Here is a 25,128-nt window from a genome sequence, read left to right as displayed (position 1 = left end):
TCTTCTTTATCCATTCATCTGTTGATAGACACTTAGGTTGCTTCCATGTCCTGGCTATTGTAAATAGAGCTGCAGTGAACATTATGGTACATGACTCTTTTTGAATTATGGTTTTCTCAGGGTGTATGCCCGGTAGTGGGATTGCTGGGTCGTATGGTAGTTCTATTTTTAGTTTTTTAAGGAACCTCCATATTGTTCATCCCCTCCCTCATGATGTGTTCTTGAGACAAAGAATAATTTGTTTAAAAATGATTCAAGTTTTTTAATTAAATAAGAAATACCTTAATGTATTTTATCTTTTTTTAATTAAATAAGAAATACCTTAATGTATTTTATCTTAGAAACAATTTCATTTTCTAAAAATCTACATTAAATCCCATGAAGATTGTGCTAAATAAGATAAATCTTATAGCAATATTAAGTAAGATTTACTCATTTCAAAGTTTTATTTTTCTTAGAAAATTTTAAATCACATTGCACAAAAGAAAAAAGTTTATATCTTCAAAACCTAAGTAGCCATTTTAAAATTGGAAAAAGGATTAATAATTCAGTGTTTGATGCTTTTCTGATTTCTAAATGTAATTGCAAGAAAATGGTGCCAGTGTTTTAAATTATTCCTAGATATTTTGAATCTCCAAAGTCACCTTTATTTCTGAAAAATGTTATATAAGCAATATAATTTATATTCCAAACACACTGCTTTCTAGAACTTCTCAGTTTATGAAATTTTAAAGTCAGTACCCAGGCACATATTCCAAATGAATTTTATTGTACTCCTAAAGGGAAAACAAAATCTAGAAATTGACTCCAAATGTTATTAATCTTTACAGTTAGCTGTAGTATTTAGATTTATGGAAGATTATTTCATATGAATGTATATCAGTATCCCTTAGAAAAATAGCTTTGTACTCATGCTTGCTGTTAGACTATCCATTTTAATGACTTTTTTTTCCTGAATATAATCACCAGTGGTCTTTGTATCTACAGACTAAGCAAATTTACATGGTTGCTTTTGATCAATTCTAGTTATAATGACAGGACAAGCTCTCAGTGCTTATTGTTTAATTACTTGTTTATGGACCATAGAGTCTCCGTTGCTCAAATCTGCTATTTTCATTTGAAAATGTGTGATAAAGACAGGATTTCAAAAAAAAAAAGTAACTGTTTGATCAATCTGCTTATGCTCAGTTGTACAAGAAAGATAATTGAGAATTGACTTCATGTGGGTGCTCAGTAATCTTTCCTTTTTTCCCCTTTTCCTTCCTGTGGCTTTTTTTTAAAAAAAAAAACAAATGATGGGATTGATTGAACATAGTGACATCTTTCTGTACCAGCTCCATCACCTAGCATGTGGGCATTACTGCACTGGGTTCATGTTGGCCAAGCCCCGTGGTTTTATTTGGACTTTTTCACGATAACAGTGACAGCGTCACCATTCTTTATCTGTACCATCAGTGACACGAACTGCACCACCATGCTGCTTTATGAGGCAATAACTCGGTTTCCTCATTTATCCACTCAGGAACTGGATTATTACCTCATAAAGCAGTGTGATTGTACAATTATCAATTAAATCCTAGCTTGTTGAGGCCCTTCAAAAAGAATCCCTTTTCCTAATCGTGGTTGGCAATAATTCCCTCTGTCAGAATTCCTGGAACTTTGCTTGTCAAGCTAATATTTTTCACACTGATTATCTATTATCTGACGTCTAGTTCTTTTTGCTTCACAGATGTTGTACACTGCTAAATCCCAAGAACTGTCTTATATTGTAAAAGGACTACAACCTTATAGGATATACAACTTTACTATTTCTCTCTGCAATTCAGTTGGTTGTATAACCAGTGCTTCGGGAGGAGGACGGACTTTAGCAGCAGGTAAGCAAGTTCTAAGGGACATGAAAAATACATTGTGTATTTATAAACAAAACACCTACAAAGCTCAATACCTTCTTTAGTTTGGACTTAATATTTGTCTTTTCTGCTTTCTCCTTCTCCCTCACTAGCCCTTATTGCTACTGACCTTGACATAGAAAAAGATGACACAGAAAAAGAAACTTAAGAGCCCTGAACATTCCTGAGTTGCAACTGTGTCACCATAAGAAACATAATTAGATGCAGAGTGACTACAGGGCTCCCACCACCCTGAGTCCTAAAGGTGTCCCAACAATTGTTTGAAGTGTTTGGCAGGCTTCTTCTGAGGACTCAGAATACTCCTCCTCTCAATCCTAACTTTTTTTGTGTGGGATTTGGTCTATCCCCTCCTGCCCCATGGAGCTAACAGCAGACATCCAGAAATCACTGGGTTGCCCTGGTGTCATATTTTGCCTTTATTGGATAGGCAGTAGTGTGCTTATTAATCTTTTTATTATGAACATGAAGCTCCTAAGTACATAAAATTGAAATAACGACTTGTTATCAAGTATAATCTTACCAGGAAATAGTTTGTATAATTTTTTGCTTGCTTCACTTACGACAAATTAGGTTCACACAAACTTGATTACAGGTATTATTAACACCTATATAACCCAATTACTTACCATTTAGGATATTTTCAAATCAGTTTTTCTGTCAGCATCCAACAGGGCTTAGATTCCTGGTGCTCTTTAAGGAAATGTCCAGATGTGAGGAGGTTAAGAGACTCCTAGGCGAATGACAGATAGCATGCAAACATGTTTAGCTATGAAAATACTCCTTAGACCTTCTTCCTTCCTGTCTTCATATACAATTCCATAGTTTTTGTCTTGTTTTATTTTGTTTTCATTCTGGAAAAACTTGTTTGGCTCAAATTATCTTGTATCAATATACAACAGACTTCAAATATAACAAGTAATTTTGTTTCTTCAAATTGTCCACCAATGATGGGGACTTCCCTGGCAGTCCAGTGGTTAAGACTCTGTGCTCCCAATGCAAGGGGCACGGGTTCAGTCCCGGTTGGGGAACTAAGATCCCCACGTGCTGCGTGGCACGGCCAAAAAAAAAAAAATTTTTTTTTCAATAATGAGAATGACTCCAAAGTTCCAAGTAATTATGTTTTATTATCTCTGACTGAACTCTTTGCGTTTTCACATATTTAACCTATATGTACAAGTATTTATGGAGTACCTAGCTTGAACAAAAAACACCGTGCTCCTATAAGAATATTTATTTATTTTTATATACTATGTTATTAGAGAGTTACAGGGTGTGGATAACAGGGGAAGACTCCCTGTCTCTTTTAGAAAAAATGACATAATTTGGGACTAGAGGATAAAAATTAAAAGAGGAATCTGTCCTGGGGGCTGAAGAAAGTGGAAACAGAAACCACACCAACCAAAGGTTGGCCTGAGATCTAGGGGAGGATAAAGGGACTCCGATGATGTGACCGAGCAGAACTGAAATCACAGCTTCTCAGGGTTGTAAAACATTTCAAAGTCATCTAGGGTGACTGTCTAGCCAATATTAATATATCCTATGCAACATTCCTTCCAAGTGTTTGTCCAACCTGTGTTTGATCCTTTAGTGGTGGGGGAACTACACCTCTCTGGCAAATCCTACCATGTTTAGAGACCTCTTCGAAACGCAATTTCAAAGGCGGTACTAATCCAAGATACCTCCCTCTGGTTCCTATCGAACATTCTCCTTCCACTCCCTTGCGCGCCGTCCTCACTCTAATTCACCTTCGTCATGACATCACTTCCAGTAACATCTTCAGTAACAGTACCCCCAGCCAAGTCTTCTCTCCTCCAGGCTGTGTACTGAGGGACCTCCCAGCTGCACCTCACATGCCCAAGTTTCCAGCACTGTTAGGACAGGCTCTCTCCTTTAGATAGGATCTACTCTGTTTTTTCCATAGACACCAACTAAAAGAACTGAACAGAGACATGCCCGTCCCCAGAGACTAGACAGACCCTGGACATGGAAAGAGAAAAGCAGGGAAAATGTCTATAGAATGGCATCTTCCCTGCTTAATGGATCAATGATCACATCTGTGTGAATATCATCCTCATTGGTTGCAGTAAGAGTTCCTGGGGCGTGGAACTCACTGCGCCCCAATGCTATGTGCTCTTCTTCTAGTCACTGGTGAGGAGGCTTAAGGCCACTCCATCCACTGGAAGCTGAGTGGAGCAGAACTCATCTAGGCCCTCTGAGTCCTCTCCCTGCCTCTTTATCCCTGAAAAACAGAACTTGGAAACCTCTCATAGTCTCTGAAAGCCATGAGATGTGCAAGTTAATTGACTTTTTCAAATAAGAGTTTATTTGTGTATTTTAGGGGAAAATGATAAGCCAGAATGCTGCAACTTGAATTTGGGCTCTGCCATCTACTAGCTTTGTGACCTTGAGTAAATTATATGATCTCTGTGCCTTAGTTTTCCAATTTACAAATAAGGATAACCTATTACATGGGGCTCTCCCGAGGAGTAAATACATGTTAAGTATTTAAAGCAGTGCCCAGCACAGAGTAAATCCTCAAAAAAAAATTGTTATTTTTAATCAAGATTTCTATCATAACTGTTTTGTAATACTTTTCTCAGTCACAATGTAAATGTTATAGAATGTCTAATCGAATGTTATTGCAGTCATGCAATTTATTTTACAACTTTGTTTCCGTAACAGTATTATAACATAAATATAACAGTGGAGAGTCCTAAAACTAAGGATTGAATGGCAAAAGTAAACTGTAGGGGGGCTAACATCGAAAAGCATCATTTTTCAGTTCTGTAAGGAGCATGTTGTTCAGAGTTACGGCATGCATTTCAGGATTTTGATCAAAAACTACACATTTCAAATTTGTTGTTTACAATATAGAGTTAATAATGTGTCATAACCATATTGTTGCTATGTTTTGCTGTGAGTGCTCAATTCAGTCAGCATCTATTAAGGTTCCTATTTAAAGTACTGGGTGGAGGGGATTCTAGTAGAATCCATTCAAAGATACCTTAATGGTGTCTGCATTAAGGTACTGACAAATAACAGGTAGGGTTAACACCTTGGGGGAAAGGATGAAAGAAAGCTATGGGAACGGAGAATACCGGGATAGATAGCTTTGATTTAGGAGACTGGGAAATTAGTTCAGGTTAAGTGGCACTTGAAATGGACTATAAAGAATTGGTAAAGATTTTTGCAGCTATTATACCATGTGTCACTGTTTGAGGGGCTGTTCCATACTGACATGATGAAAGCTGAGGTTTATAGAGATGTCTCTGTCAGTATAGTGTAGAATAGATTAAAGTGTGGGAATAGAGACTGGTAGACATTCCAAGGGGGCCATGAGAAAGTAAATCAGATAAATAGAAGGAAAGATTAAAAGAAAGGAATAGGGGCGTCCCTGGTGGCGCAGTGGTTGAGGGTCCGCCTGCTGATGCAGGGGACACGGGTTTGTGCCCCGGTCCGGGAAGATCCCACATGCCGCGGAGCGGCTGGGCCCGTGAGCCATGGCCGCTGAGCCTGCGCATCCGGAGCCTGTGCTCCGCAACAAGAGAGGCCACAACAGTGAGAGGCCCGTGAACCGCAAAAAAAAAAAAAAAAAAAAAAGAAAGGAATAGAGTAGATCAAGGAAGGGAAATCCACAGGTTAAGAAGAGAGAGAAATTGAAGATGACAGTAAATATCCTAGACAGTGGTGATGCCACTAAATCTAATGCAAGAGACGAAGAAAGAACATATGGGAGAAATAAAACCATGAGTTTCAGTTTGATTATCTGATGGAAACACATCCATGACAATTATAACCAGCCAACAGCAGAAAATGCAAATCTGGAGCTTAAGAAGGATGTGGGTTTTATAGTCACCTGCATGTAGAAGGAGGCGAAACTATGGATGCTAATGTATTAGTGAAGGCAGGGAAAATACAAAATAAAAGTTTACATCTCAGTGAATGCTCACATTTTGGGAGGAAGAGGAAAGGAGGAATAAAGGGAACAGAGACATGGTCAGAGTTAGAAGAAGAACGTAGAAAAAGCAGTATCCAAAAACTCAAGGGGAGAGAGAATTCTAGAAGGAGAATGTTGTCAGTAGGGTCACATGCTGTAGGGAAAGTAGGAAAAATGTAAACTGCAAGGAACGTGGGGTCACTGATGACTCTCTGGGCTGCACTCTGATTAACATGGTTAGAGCAGAAGCTGGAAGGTAAAAAATTCAACAGTTGCAGGAGAAGATGGGATAGTAAATTTTAAATGTGTAGTTTTTTGTCCTTTGCCAGAATGTTCCTTCTACTCAATTTCCATTAAAAAAAGAACATATTAACTTTGTTCACATGTGAAATCCTTTCTTTTCTGAAGGAAAAATTATTTTAGCGTTCTTCTGGGAAATTTTTTATTTCTTTATCCCTTCATTTATTTTGTCAGAATTCTCTGACTCTTCATCTGCCAAGCAGGGAATAAAGTCACTTACATGACAAAAGTATAAAAAAAAATTTTTGCTTGCCACTGGATTTATTATGAAATATACCATTTTCAGGGGTGTTTGGATCAGGGAGAATGGACTTGTTTTTATTAGAAAGAAAACCCCAGCAATTACAGATCCAATATCCTTCTTGCCTCCTTTGTTTTTAATAGGTGAATAAGGTTTGTTTTCTAAAATTTTCCTAGGATTAAACCTCTGTGCGTAACTGATAGATATTAAGTCATAGAAATAAACAGTGAGAAGGTCAATCCTTTTGAATCGTCAACAGGTTTGTTGACCATTGTAGGAAAGGAATAAAAATTAAGTTGCAGCTATGATTCTTCCTGCTCTGTTTCTTCTAGTAATAAAGTTACAATTTGGAGGGTATATATTACTCCAGTGAATTCTAATGGATTTGTGAGAAATTTAACTCAAGTCTAAATGTAGTTCATGTGAGTGAAGTGTCAGGAATCAGAAGAAGCCAGCGACCATTTAAAAATTTTGAACAGCACCCAAAATTAGAAGTAGTAGTCAACCTTTTTGAAGCACTGAATCACTTAAACATGTTATTTTTCCTTGAATCTCAGTCACAGAAATCAAAAAGATACTTGTAAAGATGTATGTTTCATTAAAAAGCGCGAGAATTATAATTTGCTCTCTTTGAAGTATTTTTTTAATTAGATATTATTAGAATTACACATTTCGTCCAGAATATTTATTGCTTTACTCCTTTAGTTTTGGTGCCCGTGACAAAGTCTGAGAGCTGATGTGAGAGAGGTATTCTCCCAGGAGCGGCTGCATCTCCATTGCAAAATCTTCAGGAAACTGTCATGGGTGGCTTTGGAGTTGCTTCTGGGTATATAAGGGTCATAAACTGATGGACTGGGCACCCTTATACTTTTCTTGAAGATTACCCTTTTACTCTAATAACTTTGTACATTTCCGCCCTTTGTGAATTAAGTACAAATTGAACCTTCCTTCAGAGAAATTCCTTTTGGAGATCCATTCCTGGAGGAAAAATGTCCTATTTCCTTTACCTGTCATAAAATGACCTCTACACTACAAGCTTAGAAGTGCCCATCTCCCATTAAGCAGGTAATTACTGGTGCATTAAGATTTTTGTCTGAATCCGAAGTAGAATGTATGTTTGCGGCTGGGTTGAAAATACACATTGTTTTGTATGCAGGTACATAAGTCTTTTCATTGTGAATAGGACCCAGAGTGATTAAACAAGCACTCTTAATATGTTAATTTATAATTTTAATTACAACAATCTTGTATATATAGTCATTAGTGAATACTAATATAAATATTTTTCTACCTTTTTATTCATAATGCATAAACCAATCATCCAGTTACTTCTCTGAGGTTGCCTGTTTTTGTTTCATAATACAATCTTTGTTCTTAGTTATGAATGCATTTTGTTCGTTCCTGTCTTGAATAATCCCTCATTAAGCTAGTCACTTTCTGCTCCATGCTAAAAAGGAAAAATTATCATGCAAATGTGGCATGCCATATTAAAAAGCACATTACCAAACACTTTTGTTGCTGTCCTTCAATTAGTTTCCCTTCTTTGAATTTAATTCCATTTGTTGTTAAACTACCGACTTGATGTATGGACTCATGAATCTCAGGCTGCTGCCAGGAAAGTGGGGGAAAAAAAAATCAAAGCCTCTTCGAAGAGCTGCAGAGGCGAGCTGAAATGAATTTGCTTCACCATTGACAGGAGCACTTGAACAGCAGTGAAATCCTCTGCGGATTCAACTTGGCTAATTATCCAATTATTTATTTCAAGAATAAAGGCACTGTTTTACAATTAGAGCAGTGTAAGTCAATCTGAGAAATTTGGTAATGACAGATGACTTAAGTCACTTCTAAGATAAACAGTATCTGTGCACACTTGTCTCACCCAGTCTTTTCAGGCAGCAGTTCTCACGTCTTAGCATCAGGGAAGTCCTGAGCACGCGGAAGGGTTGGTTTTGTTTGTTTTGCTCTTTCGACAACAGAAATTATTTTGCCCTTCTAACCACCGTGTCAAATTTCCATGGCTCTCAGGCAATGTTGAAGTTGTATTTCTCTTGATTAAAAGCTTTTGGTTCAAAGCAATACTTTTTAATTGCCTAATGATATAAGTCAGTTCTTAGGAAAGAACCGCACATTTAGGAGTTCATTTGCAATATAACTGAAACATTCATTGCATGGCAGTAAAACAATTTACTGTTAATTACAAGGAGAAGAATTTGCTGTAGCATGCTCACAGATTGCCATGAATCATGCAGCACTCCTAGAGATTTATAACAGATGTGTAAGTGGGATGAATTAGCAGGGTTTAATAACAGAGACACAAATCATGCAGACTTCAAGGAGCTTTAATTGATATACTAGAATGTGACGGGCATGAATCACTCAGCCATTCAACAGCACAGTAACATATGGTCAGCTCAATATGCTGCATCTGAAATCGGTTGGTGAGTCGTTGGTTGTCCCATATGGTGGAAGCAATATATTTCTCATGATTCAAAAAAATACATCCTTGTTTTTAAGGAAATATGATGGCAAAGCGTGTTTGTTATTGAACTTGAATGCCAAACTGGGGTTTTTTATAATGATTTTGACATGGCAGCTTCCCCAAATATAGAGCGGCTACTACTTGTAATACCAGATCGTAGGAGACATTATGAGAACCAGATTGGTGCTTGTTGGCAGGCTTGATCCACAGCGAAGTCTACAGAAGAGCTCAGCTGACGAGAGCTGCAATTGTTAGGGAAATCCTTCAGACTCCTGATAAAGCCAACCAAATGAAAAGGATGATGTCAGTTTCATAGAAGTTCAGGAATGCCCAGATTTGCAAAGAGAATAGAGTGAACTGAATGAGAGACCCTTACTTAGCAGGGTAGGAAAGTGACTGTGACAGCAGCATGACCCCAGTTGTAACAATTGGACACAACATTTTAAAAAGCAACCTCTTAATTAAAGGTTCAGTCCTTCAGGAGCATTCTGAAAGACATCATGGTGGACCAGTGCATCAGCGGTAGCACCAATCCCATGTTATTCCTGAAGGATTATTTCAGTGTAGGAAAACAGGTAATCCTGGTGCAGACCAACAGCTGGTAGCACGCAACATCTTTGTATGGAAGCTGGAATCTGGCGGCTTTCGACAAAGCTTTTGTAGCATTAGTAAACCTGACAGACTTGAAAAAGGAATATTGCAGCCTTAGAACTGTGGCAGCCAGAATTTAATGTCAACAATTAAAATTTATTTTGATCCTTACCTACTGTTTATTACTGTTTGTATACACAACAGACCTGACTAATACAGAGATGCACTATTAGATGGAATTACCATCTGTTCAGAGTGAAATGCTGGCATCTGTCTTCGATGCTAAAACTAAAATGATATTATTTCTAACAAAACAAAATTAACTGCTTTTCACTCACCCACTTTAATGTTGAATGTGTGATGCACCCAAGGTAAAGGCTTGTTCGTACACTGTGTAATGACCTCTGTTGCCAGGTCTGTATTTAGATATGTGACTTTCACGGGGCCTCTGTTCACCTTTTGTCATGGCAGAAATCACACTTTTTAAAGCACCGTTTTAGTTTTCCAATGTATTAACTATAGTAAGGCATTAAAACAACACAATTGAAATGTGTAAGAATTGAACTAGAAAGACTGTTGTGTGCAAAATATTTTGATAGAGGTGCCCTAAATAAATGCAAGGGGAAAAAAAATTAAATAGACAACAATTCATCTGAACAGAGTTGCCATACACCCACAGCTTTGGGAAAAAATAAACTGTTATCTTCTCTGTTGGACTATTTCTAATTTTCTCCTCCACTGACATATAGGAAAGATTTATATTCAGCATGCCCTCCTTTATTTTAAGCCTAAGTATCCTATGAAAAAAGATCTCTAACTTGTAGAAGTTAGAGAATTTGGAGTATCGAGGACAATGGTAGTTTCCACACTGATGCTGGATCCATGATGCTACTTTCTGAGAAGCCCGACTTCAGCTCTATATATCACAAAATAATAAATTTTGTCACACCAACGTTTAATGCATGTACACAGTGCATTAACTGTAACTGTAGTACATTTATTTGTGCTAGAGGAGACTTGAAAATGATTAAAAAATCAATACTTTTCTGTCAGAGAAGCGAGTGTTACTATGCATTTAAGTAGTTAATTGCATAAGCCCCATAAAAGCTTCAAGTTTGGGTAGCAAGGATGCCGTAATTACAGTCCAAGCAACTACCTTTTATTGACAGGGGACTTTAGGGAACAGTATGTGTTGTCATCGCTGCGCCATATGTACAGTTCAGAAATCACGGATCCTCACACTGTTTATGTGTTGGACGTGAGATGCGTGCAAATTATTGATGATCACCTGCATGACAGCTGGTTAAGGGAGTGTTTATTCCTCAAGGAGGTGATTCCCCCTAAATTCTCTAAAAGCACTGCTTTCTGGCCTTGTTTATATCATAGAACACACAGAAAAATCATAATATATATCTGCCGTGCTGAGGTAAAGAACAAGATGGCTCGGAGCTGTGGGAGATAAGCTGGCTGGCTTCCTGGAGGGCTGAGGGGATCTGTGTATCCAGCACCCCTTCTTGGTTTACTATGGAGAGGAGCTGCTTGAAAATGTTCAAGCAGAATTTTGAAACTGGAAGAGACCCTAGGCACAATCAGGTCTGTTGTGCTCTTCAATAAATGAGGTATTACCCAGCAATTCTACCCCTAGGTTCATATCTGGAAAAAATGAAAACACTAATTTGAAAAGATCCATTCACCCCAATGTTCATAGCATCATTATTACAGTTGCCAAGATATGGAAGCAACCGAAGTGTCCATCAGCAGATGAATGGGTAAAGAAGACATGGTGTATATATATATATATATATATATATATATATACACAATGGAATATTACTCAGCCATAAAAAAGAATGAAATTTGGCCATTTGCAACAGCATGGATAGACTTGGAAGGTATTTCCTGAGTGAAATAAGACAGGCAGTATGATATCACTTGTATGTGGAATCTAGAAATTGCAACAAACTAGTGAATGTAACAACAACAACAAAAAAGAAGCAGCCTCACAGCTATAGAGAACAAACTAGTGGTTACCAGTGGGGAGAGGGAAGGGGGGAGGGGCAATATAGGGGTAAGGGATTAAGAGGTACAAACTATTATGTATAAAATAAGCTACAAGGATATATTGTACAGCACAGGGAATATAGCCAATATCTTATAGTAACTGTAACTGGAGCATAACCTCTAAAAATGGTGAATCACTCTATCGTATACCTGTAATTTATATAATATTGTACACCAACTATACTTCAATAAAAATTTTTTTTCCAAAAATATAAATGAATGAGTGAGATACTGAAGAACAGAGAGGCCAAATAATGGATTAGCCAATGTTCTATAAGTAGGATCCTACAGAAGCAGTCTAGAACCTGTTTTCTCCTTTCCAGATCAGTTCCACTATATATCCTCTCTCTTGAAGGGGACTAGTAAACAAAGAAGAAAATGGGAAAATTGATGTTGTTCTTTCCTCAGTCAGAGAATAGATAGTCAACAAGAAAGCACTGAGAAGTCTCTGAGAGTCTGAGGGGAGAATCCTCTCCTCTTCTGGACGCTGAATGGAGAGCACTTGCCAACTGGGAAATCATGGCTATGTGAGCCCGGATTTTACGTTTGAGTCCTAGTTCCAGGGCCCTTTCACAGGTGTTCGGGCCTAACAGCATTTGGCAAATCGCATTTCCTGTGACATTTGCATCTCTGAGACCAAGTCAGGATCATTTTCCACAGACAAGATGCCTGAGGATGTCTCATATTAGTCTTTCCCCCCTCACACCCCTGAAATGAGGAATCGCTGTGTGTTCCTAGATTGCTGTCTTCCTAATGGTTGATGATGCTTTACAATATTGACACAGCCATGCAGTCTTCATAGACAACAAACTCTTCCTTGAGAACAGATTTGATTTTAAAGACCTGTCAGCAAGCACTTCTGCTCATTTAGTCTTCAGTTCTTATCCTAAGATGGTCAAACTCCACACTACGTAAATTTTGCAAGTGTAAACTTATGCATTATGATATGCTATTAATCAGATTATAAAGTAATAAATGCATAAAGAAGAATGTATATTACACAGTGTTGTATAAAAGAATGCTTGTAAGTAGGAGAAACTAGAAATTGGATCACAGAGCTAATGCAAAAAAAATACAAGAGCACCGTAATTTTATTCCAAGTGGAAACAGACTTTGTATGTTGCTAGTCTTTGAATCTAAAAGCCTAAGTATCTTATGAAGATCCATTTTATACTTTATCCTTATAAGAGGATTTTCTAAGTAAACACGGATTCTAAATGTGGATGAATTGAATCATTTTATAATATGTAATTCGAAAGATGCTTTATTGGCTAGTAAAAATAGTGCCCTGTATTGGAATAGAAGTTTGCTTTGTAAAACCTAACGCAATTATATTGTTTTTAAAAGCAGTTATTTTCAAAGTGTTCCACTGAAAATTTATCCTCATGTTGGATGGGAAAACTGAGGCATACAGGTTTGAAGTGATTTTTGTAAAATCATACAGAATTGGATAAAAAGTGAAAATTATATCTCTAGGAGTCTGCAGAGACTTTCGCATTATTCCATATTGTCTCTCTCCTTTTTTTAGAAGATGTTGCGGGTAGGAGTTTATTAATTAATTTTTGCTGTGTTGCATCTTTGTTTCTGTGCGAGGGCTTTCTCTAGTTGTGGCAAGCGGGGGCCACTCTTTATCGCGGTGCGCGGGCCTCTCACTACCGCGGCCTCTCTTGTTGCGGAGCACAGGCTCCAGATGCGCAGGCTCAGTAGTTGTGGCGCACGGGTTTAGTCGCTCCGCGGCATGTGGGATCCTCCCAGACCAGGGCTCGAACCCGTGTCCCTTGCATCAGCAGGCAGATTCTCAACCACTGCGCCACCAGGGAAGCCCCGTATTGTCTCTTAATTTACTGTCTTGTGATGAACAAATGTATACCTATAATCCCTTCACTTTGATGATCTGAGCCATAATCTTTAATTCACCTGTCTCTTAGTGAGTCTGTGTTTGCGTGTATGTGTTTAATAGTTCAGGAGTATCTTTTTTCTTATCATTATTCTACTTGTGAATGTATATGAGACCAGTCTCATTTAATTGATTGAAAGTTCCCCTCTGGTCTTAGGGGAATTCTGAAGATAGTGACTGAGTAGGTACTCACCCTTTCAAGTGGGCTGGGTTGACTCACAAGTGAAACTGTAACAGACCAGCTGAGAGTTGTTTTTGTTTTTTTTTTAAGCAAGTGAATAAAATGCACACACACAAACACACACACATATATATACTCTAGTTCCACTCATTCTCTGTGGTTGACTTCCTAAGAATGGTGTAATTGCTCAGCAGAGCAATTCCCCTGTGAATCTAGAAGCACTCCACGACTTGTTAGACTTTAAATAGTCAACATTAATTTTAGTGGATTCTCAATGCATGTGTCCTCATTGATTATAATCATTTTGTCATATTTTAAAAATTGCATGCTCTCACTTTTAGTAGACGTTCAATCAAACAAAACAAATAAACAAGCAAACCTACTGAGTTGCTGGAATTCCTTTGATTTTGTTTTGTTTGACGCTGAAATCATATTCCTGACTAAGAAGTGATTTTCGATGATGCATCCATGGGGAAAGGATTCTGAATACAGTAGTGGTACAAATTTTCATTATCTCCATCCAGATGGGTGATTGGAGTAAAGTGAAAGAGTATTAGATGTCAAACAAATGCGACCTTGAGAAAGTAGCTGCTTTTAAATAAGAATAAATTTGTTTTCTACACCTGTGACTTTATTTCTGTTTTGTAAACAAGTTCATCTGTGTCATTTTTTAAGATTCCACATACAAACGCTATCATATGATATTTGGATATCACTGGAATAGATGGTATTCTTCAAACTAAAAAGTTCAAGTCTTTGTGTGCCAGATCACTAGGGAATCTTAAGTGGAATACAGGAAAGTAAAAGAAAAGCTCAAAATTCCTATTGTCTGCTCCTAAGTAGAAAATTTTAAACAAATGAAAAAAATATAATCGGTCCTCCATTATTGCTTCTCTGACCCCAAGACTCAGAAATCTTTGGCAGTCCTCCTTCCCCAGTTAAGCTAATAGCCAATGATGGCTTCCTGAAATTTTACAAAGATGGAACTCCAAACTCTGGAGATGAGCTTAGTGGGAGAAGAAATTTCTGCATGGCTTAGCTTCTTATTTTGTTTTGGATTATTTCTGAAGAGGGATCATATCTTGTAGAATGAAATCTTTGAGAACCCAGCATTTAGCTAATTTTTGGTAAAGAATACTAAAGGAAATCATGCATAAAATTTACAGATCCGTATATATAAGAATAAAAATATCACGTGGCTCACACTGGTGGAAGATGAACAGAATTGTTAATTATCTTTCTAAGTTGATGAACTTTTTACTCACTGCCCTCTCTTCTTTACTAAAAATGAAAATAGAATCACAATGAATTGTTTCTCTTTGGAAAGCTGGCCAAGCTTTCTAGAAAGTAACAAATGATCATTGTTCAAAGCCGATTTAAGGTGAATTGCCTTTCTTGGTTTAAGAATATTAGTTTTTGTATTCACACCATTTTATCTTACATGTACTGAAACAGGCAAAAACTTTGTGTCTGCACAAGGCTGTGTTAACACAGGTGTAAGTTAAGCTCCACAGCCTTAGTCTGGGTCCTCAGTAAATAGACTTGGCGATTATGACATGTGTTCCTTTCTTCATTTTCACCCCTCAAACCCAGCTGACACACTTCGAGTGGATACGCATCTCATCCTACAAACCCAACTGCTTAAGAAAATGAAAATCGAAACAGGTCTTCATTTTCAACAACTCCGTTGTTAATCTGATCTGTTTCCAGTAGGTTTTAGGGGAAGTCTCAGAGCTGTCACTCCTGGGGTTTCCCAGGAGGCTCCAAAGAAATGCCAGTGTCCCTGGACCTCAAGGCGCGCCGTGGCCCCAGTGTGCGTGTGAGCCCTGGGCCCTCACTGCCCAAGGCTCAGGCCACTGCTGGGAGTGCTGTGGTCACTCCAGGGCCCCCGAGGCTGCCTGAGTCTGTTGTACCTGGACAGGAGTTTGCAAACCGCTGAGATCACAGGCTCATTCCTTCCTGTGGATGCTTTGGCTTTCAGAGTGGTGTTTTTTTTTTGTTTGTTTTAATTTAGACCAGTAGCTAAGCTTTAAAAATCAGAAAATTCCACATAAAATGATTTTTTTTTTAGGTAACAAAATAAAAGATTTGACAACATTGGGTTGTCATTCCTGAATCATCTGTGGGCTGGCACGAATTAGTGACTGTTCACCCCCTCCCCGCTCACCGGTTTTTCTCAAAGCCCACTTTCTCTTGTCTCCCTAACGAGCCCATTTCAACCATTTCCTTTTCCTGCTTGGCCTCTGTGAATTGCAGCCCTGACTCAATACCATGTTAAGACAAGGGACTCTGCCCTTTGTGATCAGTAGCCACTAGCTTGGTAGTCACTGGCTGCAGGATTCACAAGGGATCTTGTAGCTCCTGGGTAGGGCAGGGGTATTCTCTAGAAAACGGAGAAGCCATGAGTCATTAGAGACCAACTGGCACAGAAGCTAGAGCAGTGAAGCATCTGCTTGGTAAAGAGAATCTGGGTGGTGCTCCAACAGACTATAATATGTAGTATCTGTCAGGTCGCAAGAAAGAATAGAGAAATTATTTGTAAGAAAAAAACTTTGCTTAATGATAAAAGTGTATTCAGCATTCAAAATTTTGTTTAGTCACATTTAATATTAACTCTGTTTTCAGTTCCTAGACCATAGAAATACTGGAGGCCATAATTGATTTGATTTTGAGTTAATGTACACAGGTGCATGTGAACATATGTGTGCATATCTGTGTCTAGAGATAGGAGCCAAATTCTTGAACGTAACAAGGGTTTTCTAATATTTAGCACCAGCCCAACTGAGGCCACCTCTGGTTGAAGGAATCAACAGTACAACCATCCATCTGAGGTGGCAGGCACCTGAAGAACAGAATGGACCCTCTCCTACATATCAGCTGGAAAGGAGACAGGCAGCTCTACCAGCTCCAAGGGCCACAATGATGAAAGGAACTCGTTTCACAGGAAATGGATATTATAAATTTCCCAGCTCCACTCACCCATTCAATACAGACTTTACCGGTAAGTGTGCTTGATATCACTTTCTTTACGAGGCACTAAGCCCTGGGGTATTTTTAATGCTTTTGATATGTCTTTACAATGAATTTTTACTACATCTGTTTATAGAGATACTAATGTAGCCCTTTTATAACTCTAGCTTGATTGTGTCGACATATTTATCTCTTCAGTATTCTGAAAAAAAAAAGTGGGTTAAGTGGAGGAAAGAAAAGAAAAAAAAATATATAATAGATGTGAAAAGGCAGTGATGTTTTTTACTTTTTTTTCTTCTGCCCACACTGCGTGGTGTGTGGGGTCTTAGTTCCCAACTGGGGATCGAACTCGTGCCCCATGCAGTGGAAACACAGAGTCTGAACCACTGGACCACAAGGGAATTCCCTGAAAAGGCAGTCTTATTAGATCAAAGTATGTGCTGGAAATGACTCTTGGATGCTATTTACCAGAATGTGTCGGAGTATTCCTCACTTCCTTTGTGGAAAAGAGTTCTGTGGGCAAATGAGTTTGAGAAATGCCCCCATGCTATTGGAGATTCTCAGTATACATCAGCTTATCCAGTCTCTGAAAAGAATTATAAGAAAGCTATTTAACTGTTTAACTATTCCTAACACTTATTTGATGTAGCTCTTTTCTTTTTAAAGTGTAAAGACTGTTAATACCCCATGTTCTATGGAGAGCATTATGGGAAAAAGTAATTTCAGGGAAAGCATACCTTCTATGGGTCAGGAGTAGAGTAAGGCAAGCGAGGCACAAAAAGGCACCCAAAACTCAGTAATCCATGTAAATAATATTTTAATACAATATTTTTAAAATAAAAATCAATGCAAAAAAATCCCCAGTAAAATATAAAAATTTTAAATAAAGACAGGATCCAATCCTCACTGTGTGAGCCAACCTCACACGTCTCACTCAATTTCTGGTCTGACTGGTATTACAGTATTCTGGAAGTCCAGTTATCTCTATGAATTACAGTTTTTAAAAGCACTATTTCACTACAGACGTAGAAAACTCTCATTATTCATGATACACACTTTATTTCCCATTAAAATTTTTTTAAAGTATATAATATGTGTTACTCTGTAAACTCATAATGATATTAATTTAATCCATGAGAAAGTCATTTTGGAGCAAATAGCTAGTCTTTCCGATGCTGCGAATGTTGAGGACAATGAAATGGAATTTGAACTATAAAACGTAGCTCCCATATTTTATTTTTACTTAAAATGGTAAATAGTTTGCTTTTAAGTGAGGCTGGCTGCTGATGTATATTTGTAACGAATCATGATTATGTTCTAGCTGTGATATATTAAGATTAATGCACGCTTAACCACTGGACTAGTACATCCAACTCCTCACTGAGTATTAGAAATTCAACCATTGAGCTCCCCTAAAACGCTCGACTTCTACTTAATATTCGTAAAAGTCAAAGAAAGGGAAGAAAAGGAAACATAAGTATCTGGGAAAGAACCTATGGAAAAAAAGTCAAAGGCTTTTTCTCAAATGGAACTAGAACTGACTTCCTGGTCCAACATTTGGCTTGTGATGTTTCTTCGAGGAAACAGCCTTCGTTTCCATTCATCTGGGTCTCGCTGCGGCAGGCATGTCAGCTCGGATTTGCTGGCTAGCCAGCAGACAGGTTTTTGATGGGATCACCTACTGTTGTTGCTGTGAAAGATAGAGTGGCCCGTCGGCTGTTAATAAATTTAGTCGTCTGCGCTGTCTCCCTAGCCGGCCTCAGACTCCGAGGTGCAAGGGCTAGGGGCAGATGCAGGGTCTGGGAAGTTTTCCAAATTCCTCTTTAAGAAAGTTAGGCCGTAAACACTGGCCTCCCTAAGCAGGATCCTTCTGTCTATAACAAAGCCTCCAGCTGCACAGAAAATGTGTTTGGAGTCCACAGCATTTGAAGGACAAGACAGGGAGATCACAGTTTGGGCTTGAACGACTCCCTAGAGCTTTGGCGATTCCTGGAGAATAAGCAGTTCTTCTGCATTCAGGCATGTTCTGGGGCCTCGCTACCTCCTTTTTATGAGAAGCTTGGCTTACTTTCGAGTCTCTCTTAACTGTTAAAGTAACCAGGTCTCCATCAAGTTATTGGTTTGACCCTTTGGCTCACCTGGCAGATTCGGCTGGATACTTTTATTGAGGCAGGTTATGGTTTAATGAAATTTCCCCAATTAATGAACCGGGACAAGTTTACAAAACCAACTCAATCAGTAGCTTTCCTTCAACTTGGATCTTCTTATGTAGAAAGGTAAATGTATTATTAGCATCATGCATTTGTTTTACTTGTATATTCTTTCATCCAATCCCTCTGCAGCATTAGAAGGTAGATATTTTTCCCCTCATGGAACATGAGGAAGTGAGGTTCCAATAACTGGTTCCCACATGGTGCCACAGCTACTGAATTTTGGAGGTGAAATGTGAATTTGGAAGCTTCTGGTTCAAAAGCTGGTGCTTTGCCACAGAGCGGGAGGGATAATTCTGTGGACAGTAGCTTGGAAGTTGTGGAATAATAAGTATCTAAAAGTAATAAATGAGGATGGAAGATGAAATAATGATCACCCAAATAAACCTTACTCAACCCTGCTAAACTTTTTGGATTTGTCTTTCGGTTTTTTGGCTTTTCAGGTGGCAACCAGAAATAGTATTGGCATTATTTATTACTTGCATCTCCAAAGACATCTGGGGATAAGATTTTTTTTTCCGTAGCAATTAATTCTAGAGTGTGCCTAAAGCTAGATTTTTAACATCAAACAAAATTATTTTAAGTGGGCTGAAGTGCTGTGTGTCAAACAGTGCTTTCAACTCATGTTCCTATAAATTTCATGCAGGTTTTATATTCTAAGGCAAATTTAATGAGCAAATCCTGATCATCTCTAAGATGATGAATTATATTTAAAAAGTGAATAATTAGAAGAAGAACTAAGATATCTTTTATTTTGATTCATTTCAGAATCTCAAACTCTAACTAAAAATGATTCCTGAAATATGAATGGAGATATCAAATGACTCAAAAACAAATATACAGGGATGTGTATTATTATACATATTTTATGTAAGGAAAAAATGTGAGAGTTCACCCATCAATGACAGGATTTGTAAATACATTCATTCCATGGTCATAGCAATATGTTGAAAGTCTAGGTATAAACTATTTCATTATTACAGTTCAAGAAAGGAATCTCTCATATAACTCCCCCCTCTTCCATATTTGCTTTAAATATTTTACCTCATATGATAGAATGAAAACAATTCAAACATATGAATATATGTCTGTGTTGCTTACTGTATAAATCAGTTAGCTTAGTATTATAAATGAACTCTGTCAAAATCTACTTTGGGGCCAAAAAATGAACCAGATGAATCTTTTGTAGGATCTACGTTTGATCGCTTTTCCTTTCTGATACTAGTGTTCTTTCAAAAATCTAATTTCCAGGAAGGGCGTATTATCAGTCATTTACATCATAGTATAAATAACTCCCCCATTTCTTTATGATTAAGGATGAGGGCTTTGGGAACAGACTAACAGGAGTTTCAGATCTATGCCCCATTATTTATTAGTTAAATGTAATTAGACAAACCACTTAATCACTTGTGTGCCTCTGTTTCCTTTTCTTTCAAATTGGCATAATACTACTACTTACAATATTGATATCTAGCAGGTAGGTAAGGATTAAAGGAGATAGCTCACCTAACGAACTTTGCACAGTATCTGCCACACAGATTACTTTATAGTCTTTAAACATTAGCTATCAGCTATCACTCATTGAACAAATATTTATTAAGTGCCTACTGTGAGACAGGAGATTTTCTAAAAGTCTTCTGCAAGTCATAAAATCAACATTCTATTAATTCGTCTGCTGCTGCACATACAAGATATGTTTGCCTAAATGTTGTATCTGGGGTACGAGTAATGTGCAATTTCTGTATTAAAATGTGATATTTAATTTTGTTATTGAAAACAGTTAAATTAATCTACCTAGTGTTGAGATACTATATAAACTACTTTCCTCTGGGTCTTATCATGCTCATCTATTAAACTGAAGCTTGTACTGAATGGCCAATTCCTTTAACTTCTAAAATTCCAAATCAGCACAGGTTATTTAAGTAGCCTCAAAAATTCAAAATAGAAGTTATCACCAAGGCATCTGTGAGTTTAAAAACACTTAGATTTTTAATTGTTTTATGATTCTTTCATATAATACATTCACAATTTAAGATTTACAGAAATGTAAGCTTTCTCTCTACTAATCTGAAGAATTTATGGGAATAAGTTAACTTCTAGGGATAACTTAAGTGATGTGGGGAAAATTACTCAATATAAAATGGATATTCAGTTCTTGAGTTATATCAGAGGGTGTAAAGAAGACACAAGTTCAACATAATTTCATGATCTTGGAACTAGAAAATCATGTGAACACTCATCATGAAATAGTCCCCTGATTACACGGGGTTAACAGTACTTTGTCCTTCCAAAACAGGAATAGCAAATAGAGCATCCCTCCCACCTACAACAGGAAGGAGCTATCACCGTGTTTCTGGAGAGAAAAAAAAAAATTTGCTTATTATTTTCAGGAATGCAGAGTAAATCCACTTACACAAAGAATTTCGCTAGTAATCAAAGGGAAGCTGGTAAAAACAGCAAACTAAAATACTGCTCAGTTTGGCATTCCAAAGGTGACCCTCTCTCTCCTTGTCACTTGTTTTTCCTATTAGTGGAAAACAGGTCCATGATCATTTGGGGGAAGGTTTGACTATTGTAGTATCCAGACGCCAATCACACCAGCCTTTTAAACTGCCTTTACTGGTGAACCTGCCCAGAAATCAGGAACTGCCTTTGCAGAGATCTTTGTAGCAACCCACTGGGGAGATGAACACACATGTGCACCTGGATGTAATTCCCTTTTATTTGTCTTCATGAAAAATGTGATGACTGATGTTGAATATCTTGCAAATGAGAACTCTGTACACTTTCTTCATAATAATGCCGTTCAAGGACACCAAATGATTGTCTTACATGTTTGTCTCTTAGTATTTGCCTTCCCCAAAATGGCCGAACTAAAATGCCTCACGATCCAGAAATACAATTAATTACCGACCCATGAAAAGAGAAATGCAACCCCCCAAATCAATATCTTTTAAAAGCGTATATTTTACATTTTACTGTATGATATTTATGCTTTATTATTTTTGTATTATTTTCAGTGAACTGAGGCACTAAAACACTGCATTAAAGGAAAGCTGATTCTAAGCAGTTACAGTACAGGTATAAGTAGGGCAAACTCCTTCGATACACTAATTAGTAAAAGCATATTAATTCTGACCTTCAACACCCTTGGTGTCCCACTATTTGTTTTCCTCTGACTGGGAGCAAGTAGTTTTGCCAGAAAGTACTTAGAAAAAAAAAAAAAAAAACAATAAAACACCAAGTCTTTTCAAAGCCTATTTAAACCACAAAGTTATTTAAGCTTTGATGTTAGATTTTGGCCACAGTTATTGAAAAGCAGCTCTATGAATCGACTCTATGGCCTAGCAGTTTAACAATAATGATACAGAAAAACAAAGGCAAGAGTAAGAACACGGAACTTGAGAGCAAAGTAAAGAAGTGGGTCTTGGGCAATGCCGGGGATCCATGGGTATTTCTGATGCAACTGAATCAGAAGAGATGTGACTGTCTGGTTGAGCTCACCTTTATGGACTGAGAGAGACAAGGATCCAAATACATATCTTCTTAGAATAACAGAAGTCAGACTAACCTATGATAACTAGAGATATTCAGAAGTGAATATTAAAATTGCTTAGTTTTTATTACCTTCAGTAGAGAGGTCCAAGTAAGTTCTTAGGAAATGCTTTCAGATGACACTGAAGGGTGGCAGAGGACCGTGCTTTTTCCCCATTCATCAACTTCATCAGAAAGGCCAATTTACAAGGGCTGCATTTGTTTTAACCTTGCATCTTTAAGGTGACTAATTTTGAAGCACATTTCTGTAATGTTGCCTTGTGTTTGGAAAGTTAATGGTCGGGTTGGTTTGGAAGTAAGTTGTTTCACTTTGGAATTTTATCTCAGATTGCACAAAATAATCATTTCAACACAGGGATTTTTGTCTCACCAAAATTTTTAGACCTTTTGGGGGCTTTGATATTGCTCAGGTGGTCAAAATGAATGCAATTGCAAATTTGCCTTTGCATGAAGAACCCTTTCCTTTTTGTAAACTTCTCACAAAGTCAATCTAGAGCAGGGGTTACAAAATTCTCCTTTAAAGGTCCAAACAGTATTTCTGACTTTATGGGCCAAGAGATCTCTGTCACAACTACTTAGCTCTGTCATGGTAGCATGAAAGCATCCATAGACAATATGTAAAAAAATAAGGGTAACCAGGTTCCGATAAAACTTTATTTGCAAAAATGGGCAACAGACTGGTAGCTTGCCTATCCCTGGTCTAAAGTCTAGTTCTAAAAAAAAAATATTAACATAATTTCATCATTAATGATACATTTTTCTTCCGCCCTAATGCCAGGAAGCCTAAAGATAAGTAGAAAGGAGCTCAGATAAAATAAATGAGAGAAACCAACACAACAAAGTAGGTGGTAATGCTTGATAAGTGAAAGTATCTTGAAATAGCATCTTTTCTGCTCAACAGAGCCTTAGGTGGCCAGAAAGTCACCCCAACATTGACCATGCCAATACAATAGAATAATCTTTTCCTTGAAACAAACTGTTGTTAGCTGCTAACACTCTTTTAACCAGCTTAAAGCACCTGCTTTCCCCATCTCTTTTATTACCAAAAAAAGATGTATTGTTGCCTGCTATACAACTGTACGTGTGTTCTCACACACTCGTGCCATACTGTCAAACACAGGCTTTCCACCCTGTCCCTGGGTTTCCTAGTAGTCTCAAATTTACCTACGGTACTTAAATTGCCCAGTGTCTTTTTCTTACAATACATTGGCCATTTTGGAATCTTATTTAAGGCTTTGTTGCGAAAGAAAAATGTTTCTGTCTCTTCATGACATTCTGCATCAAAAAAAAGACTAATTTTAGTTCTCCTTTCATCCAATTTAAATGAGTAGAAAGAGGAACTTCGAGCAGAAAAAGAATCATAATGGTCAGCAGTGATAGTGAAACTAGCACCTATGAGCTGATTGCTTTTTGATTGAATAAAGTGAAAAATTTTGTATATATTTTCTTGGGAAAAAATAATTAAAATATTTAAAGATCTATAGTTACAATTATTTTATATCAGTTAGGTTAAATATAACACCCATAAAGAAGTATTGTGATTAACTTCAAAGTCAGAAAGAGAAAGACAAATACGGTATGATATCACTTACGTGCAGAATCTAAAGTATAACACAAATGAACTTATCTACGAAACAGAAACAGACTCGCAGACATAGACAACAGACTTGTGGTTGCCAAGGGAGAGGGGAGTGGGGGAGGGAAGGATTGGGAGTTTGGGATCAGCAGATACAAACTATTATAGGTAGGATGGATAAACAACAAGGTCCTACTGTACAGCACAGGGAACTATATTCAATATCCTGTGATAAACCATAATGGAAAAGAATATAAAAAAGAATGTGTGTATATGTGTAACTGAATCACTTTGTTATACAACAGAAATTAACCCAACATTGTAAATCAACTATACATCAATTTAAGAAATTTGAAAAAAAATACACATATGTAATTTTACGTTAAAATGTTTGGGGAAAAAAAAAAGATTAACTTCATTTCCAGTCAGATAGAAAGGATTCCAATAATATCATTGTCAAAATTCTGGATCTTTCAAAACCGAATTCTAGTGGCCTGAAGAAATGTTTTATGAGATCATGCACTAAGAGTTCCTTTGGAGTGGGGAAATTTCGAGAAATATTATGAAGACCTTATTTAAGGTGTGTACGTTGTAGGAAGCTCACAAACATCGCCCTCAGGCTGGTTTGGAGTTTCAAGAAAGGAAACTCAGTTACGTACATACCCTTGACTGAGGCCCAGTCTCAGTTTGGAGGTTCTTTGACCTTAAGTGCAACCTCTGAAGAGGTGCAGGAGGAGGCTGAAGCGGGAAGAAACGCCTGCTTAATCATTCGGGTCATTTAAGTCATCTCTGGCAGCGGTGGCCATGTCATCCCCACAAATAAAATGGGCCCTAGGAGAATTTCATAAAGGAAAGATAAGGACTTATGGGAAGTTCATGAGAATGAATAATTTAATGGTCCTTCCAGCCAACGAGGCAGAAAACGGAAAAAAACTGTAGATGCCTCTTTCTTGGCTTCTGCATCTCTTCACATCCACCCCTTCCCCTGATACGTTCCTTCTTCTGTGTTTACCACTGTGTTTACCAAAGTGAATATAACTGGGTGCCTGAGACAGAAACCTGGGAGATGTCCCTGAATACCACTTCTCACTCTCTTCCTCACATTCCATCAATTGGTCCTCCGCTAGCCATTATGCCTCTGATACATGTCTTGGAAATATCCACTAGTCCTATAGCTACTTCCTTGTCCAGGTCTATGTGTGGGTCTCTAAATCAAAAGT

At 37.7% G+C, this 25,128-nt stretch overlaps 1 protein-coding gene across 1 annotated transcript in view; it reads left to right on the top strand.

The window, feature by feature from the left end:
* The window catches only part of USH2A (usherin), a 784,083-nt gene that overhangs the window by 201,007 nt on the left and 557,948 nt on the right, over positions 1–25,128 (top strand). The window contains exons 19-20 of the mRNA XM_019920609.2: positions 1,730–1,874; positions 16,368–16,598. Coding sequence (XP_019776168.2) covers positions 1,730–1,874; positions 16,368–16,598 — 376 coding nt within the window. The remainder of the gene's footprint in view (positions 1–1,729; positions 1,875–16,367; positions 16,599–25,128) is intronic.

Source organism: Tursiops truncatus, chromosome 1, assembly GCF_011762595.2.
Source record: "Tursiops truncatus isolate mTurTru1 chromosome 1, mTurTru1.mat.Y, whole genome shotgun sequence".
Taxonomy (NCBI): Eukaryota; Metazoa; Chordata; class Mammalia; order Artiodactyla; family Delphinidae; genus Tursiops; species Tursiops truncatus.
This window is presented reverse-complemented; position numbering and strand designations above follow the sequence as displayed.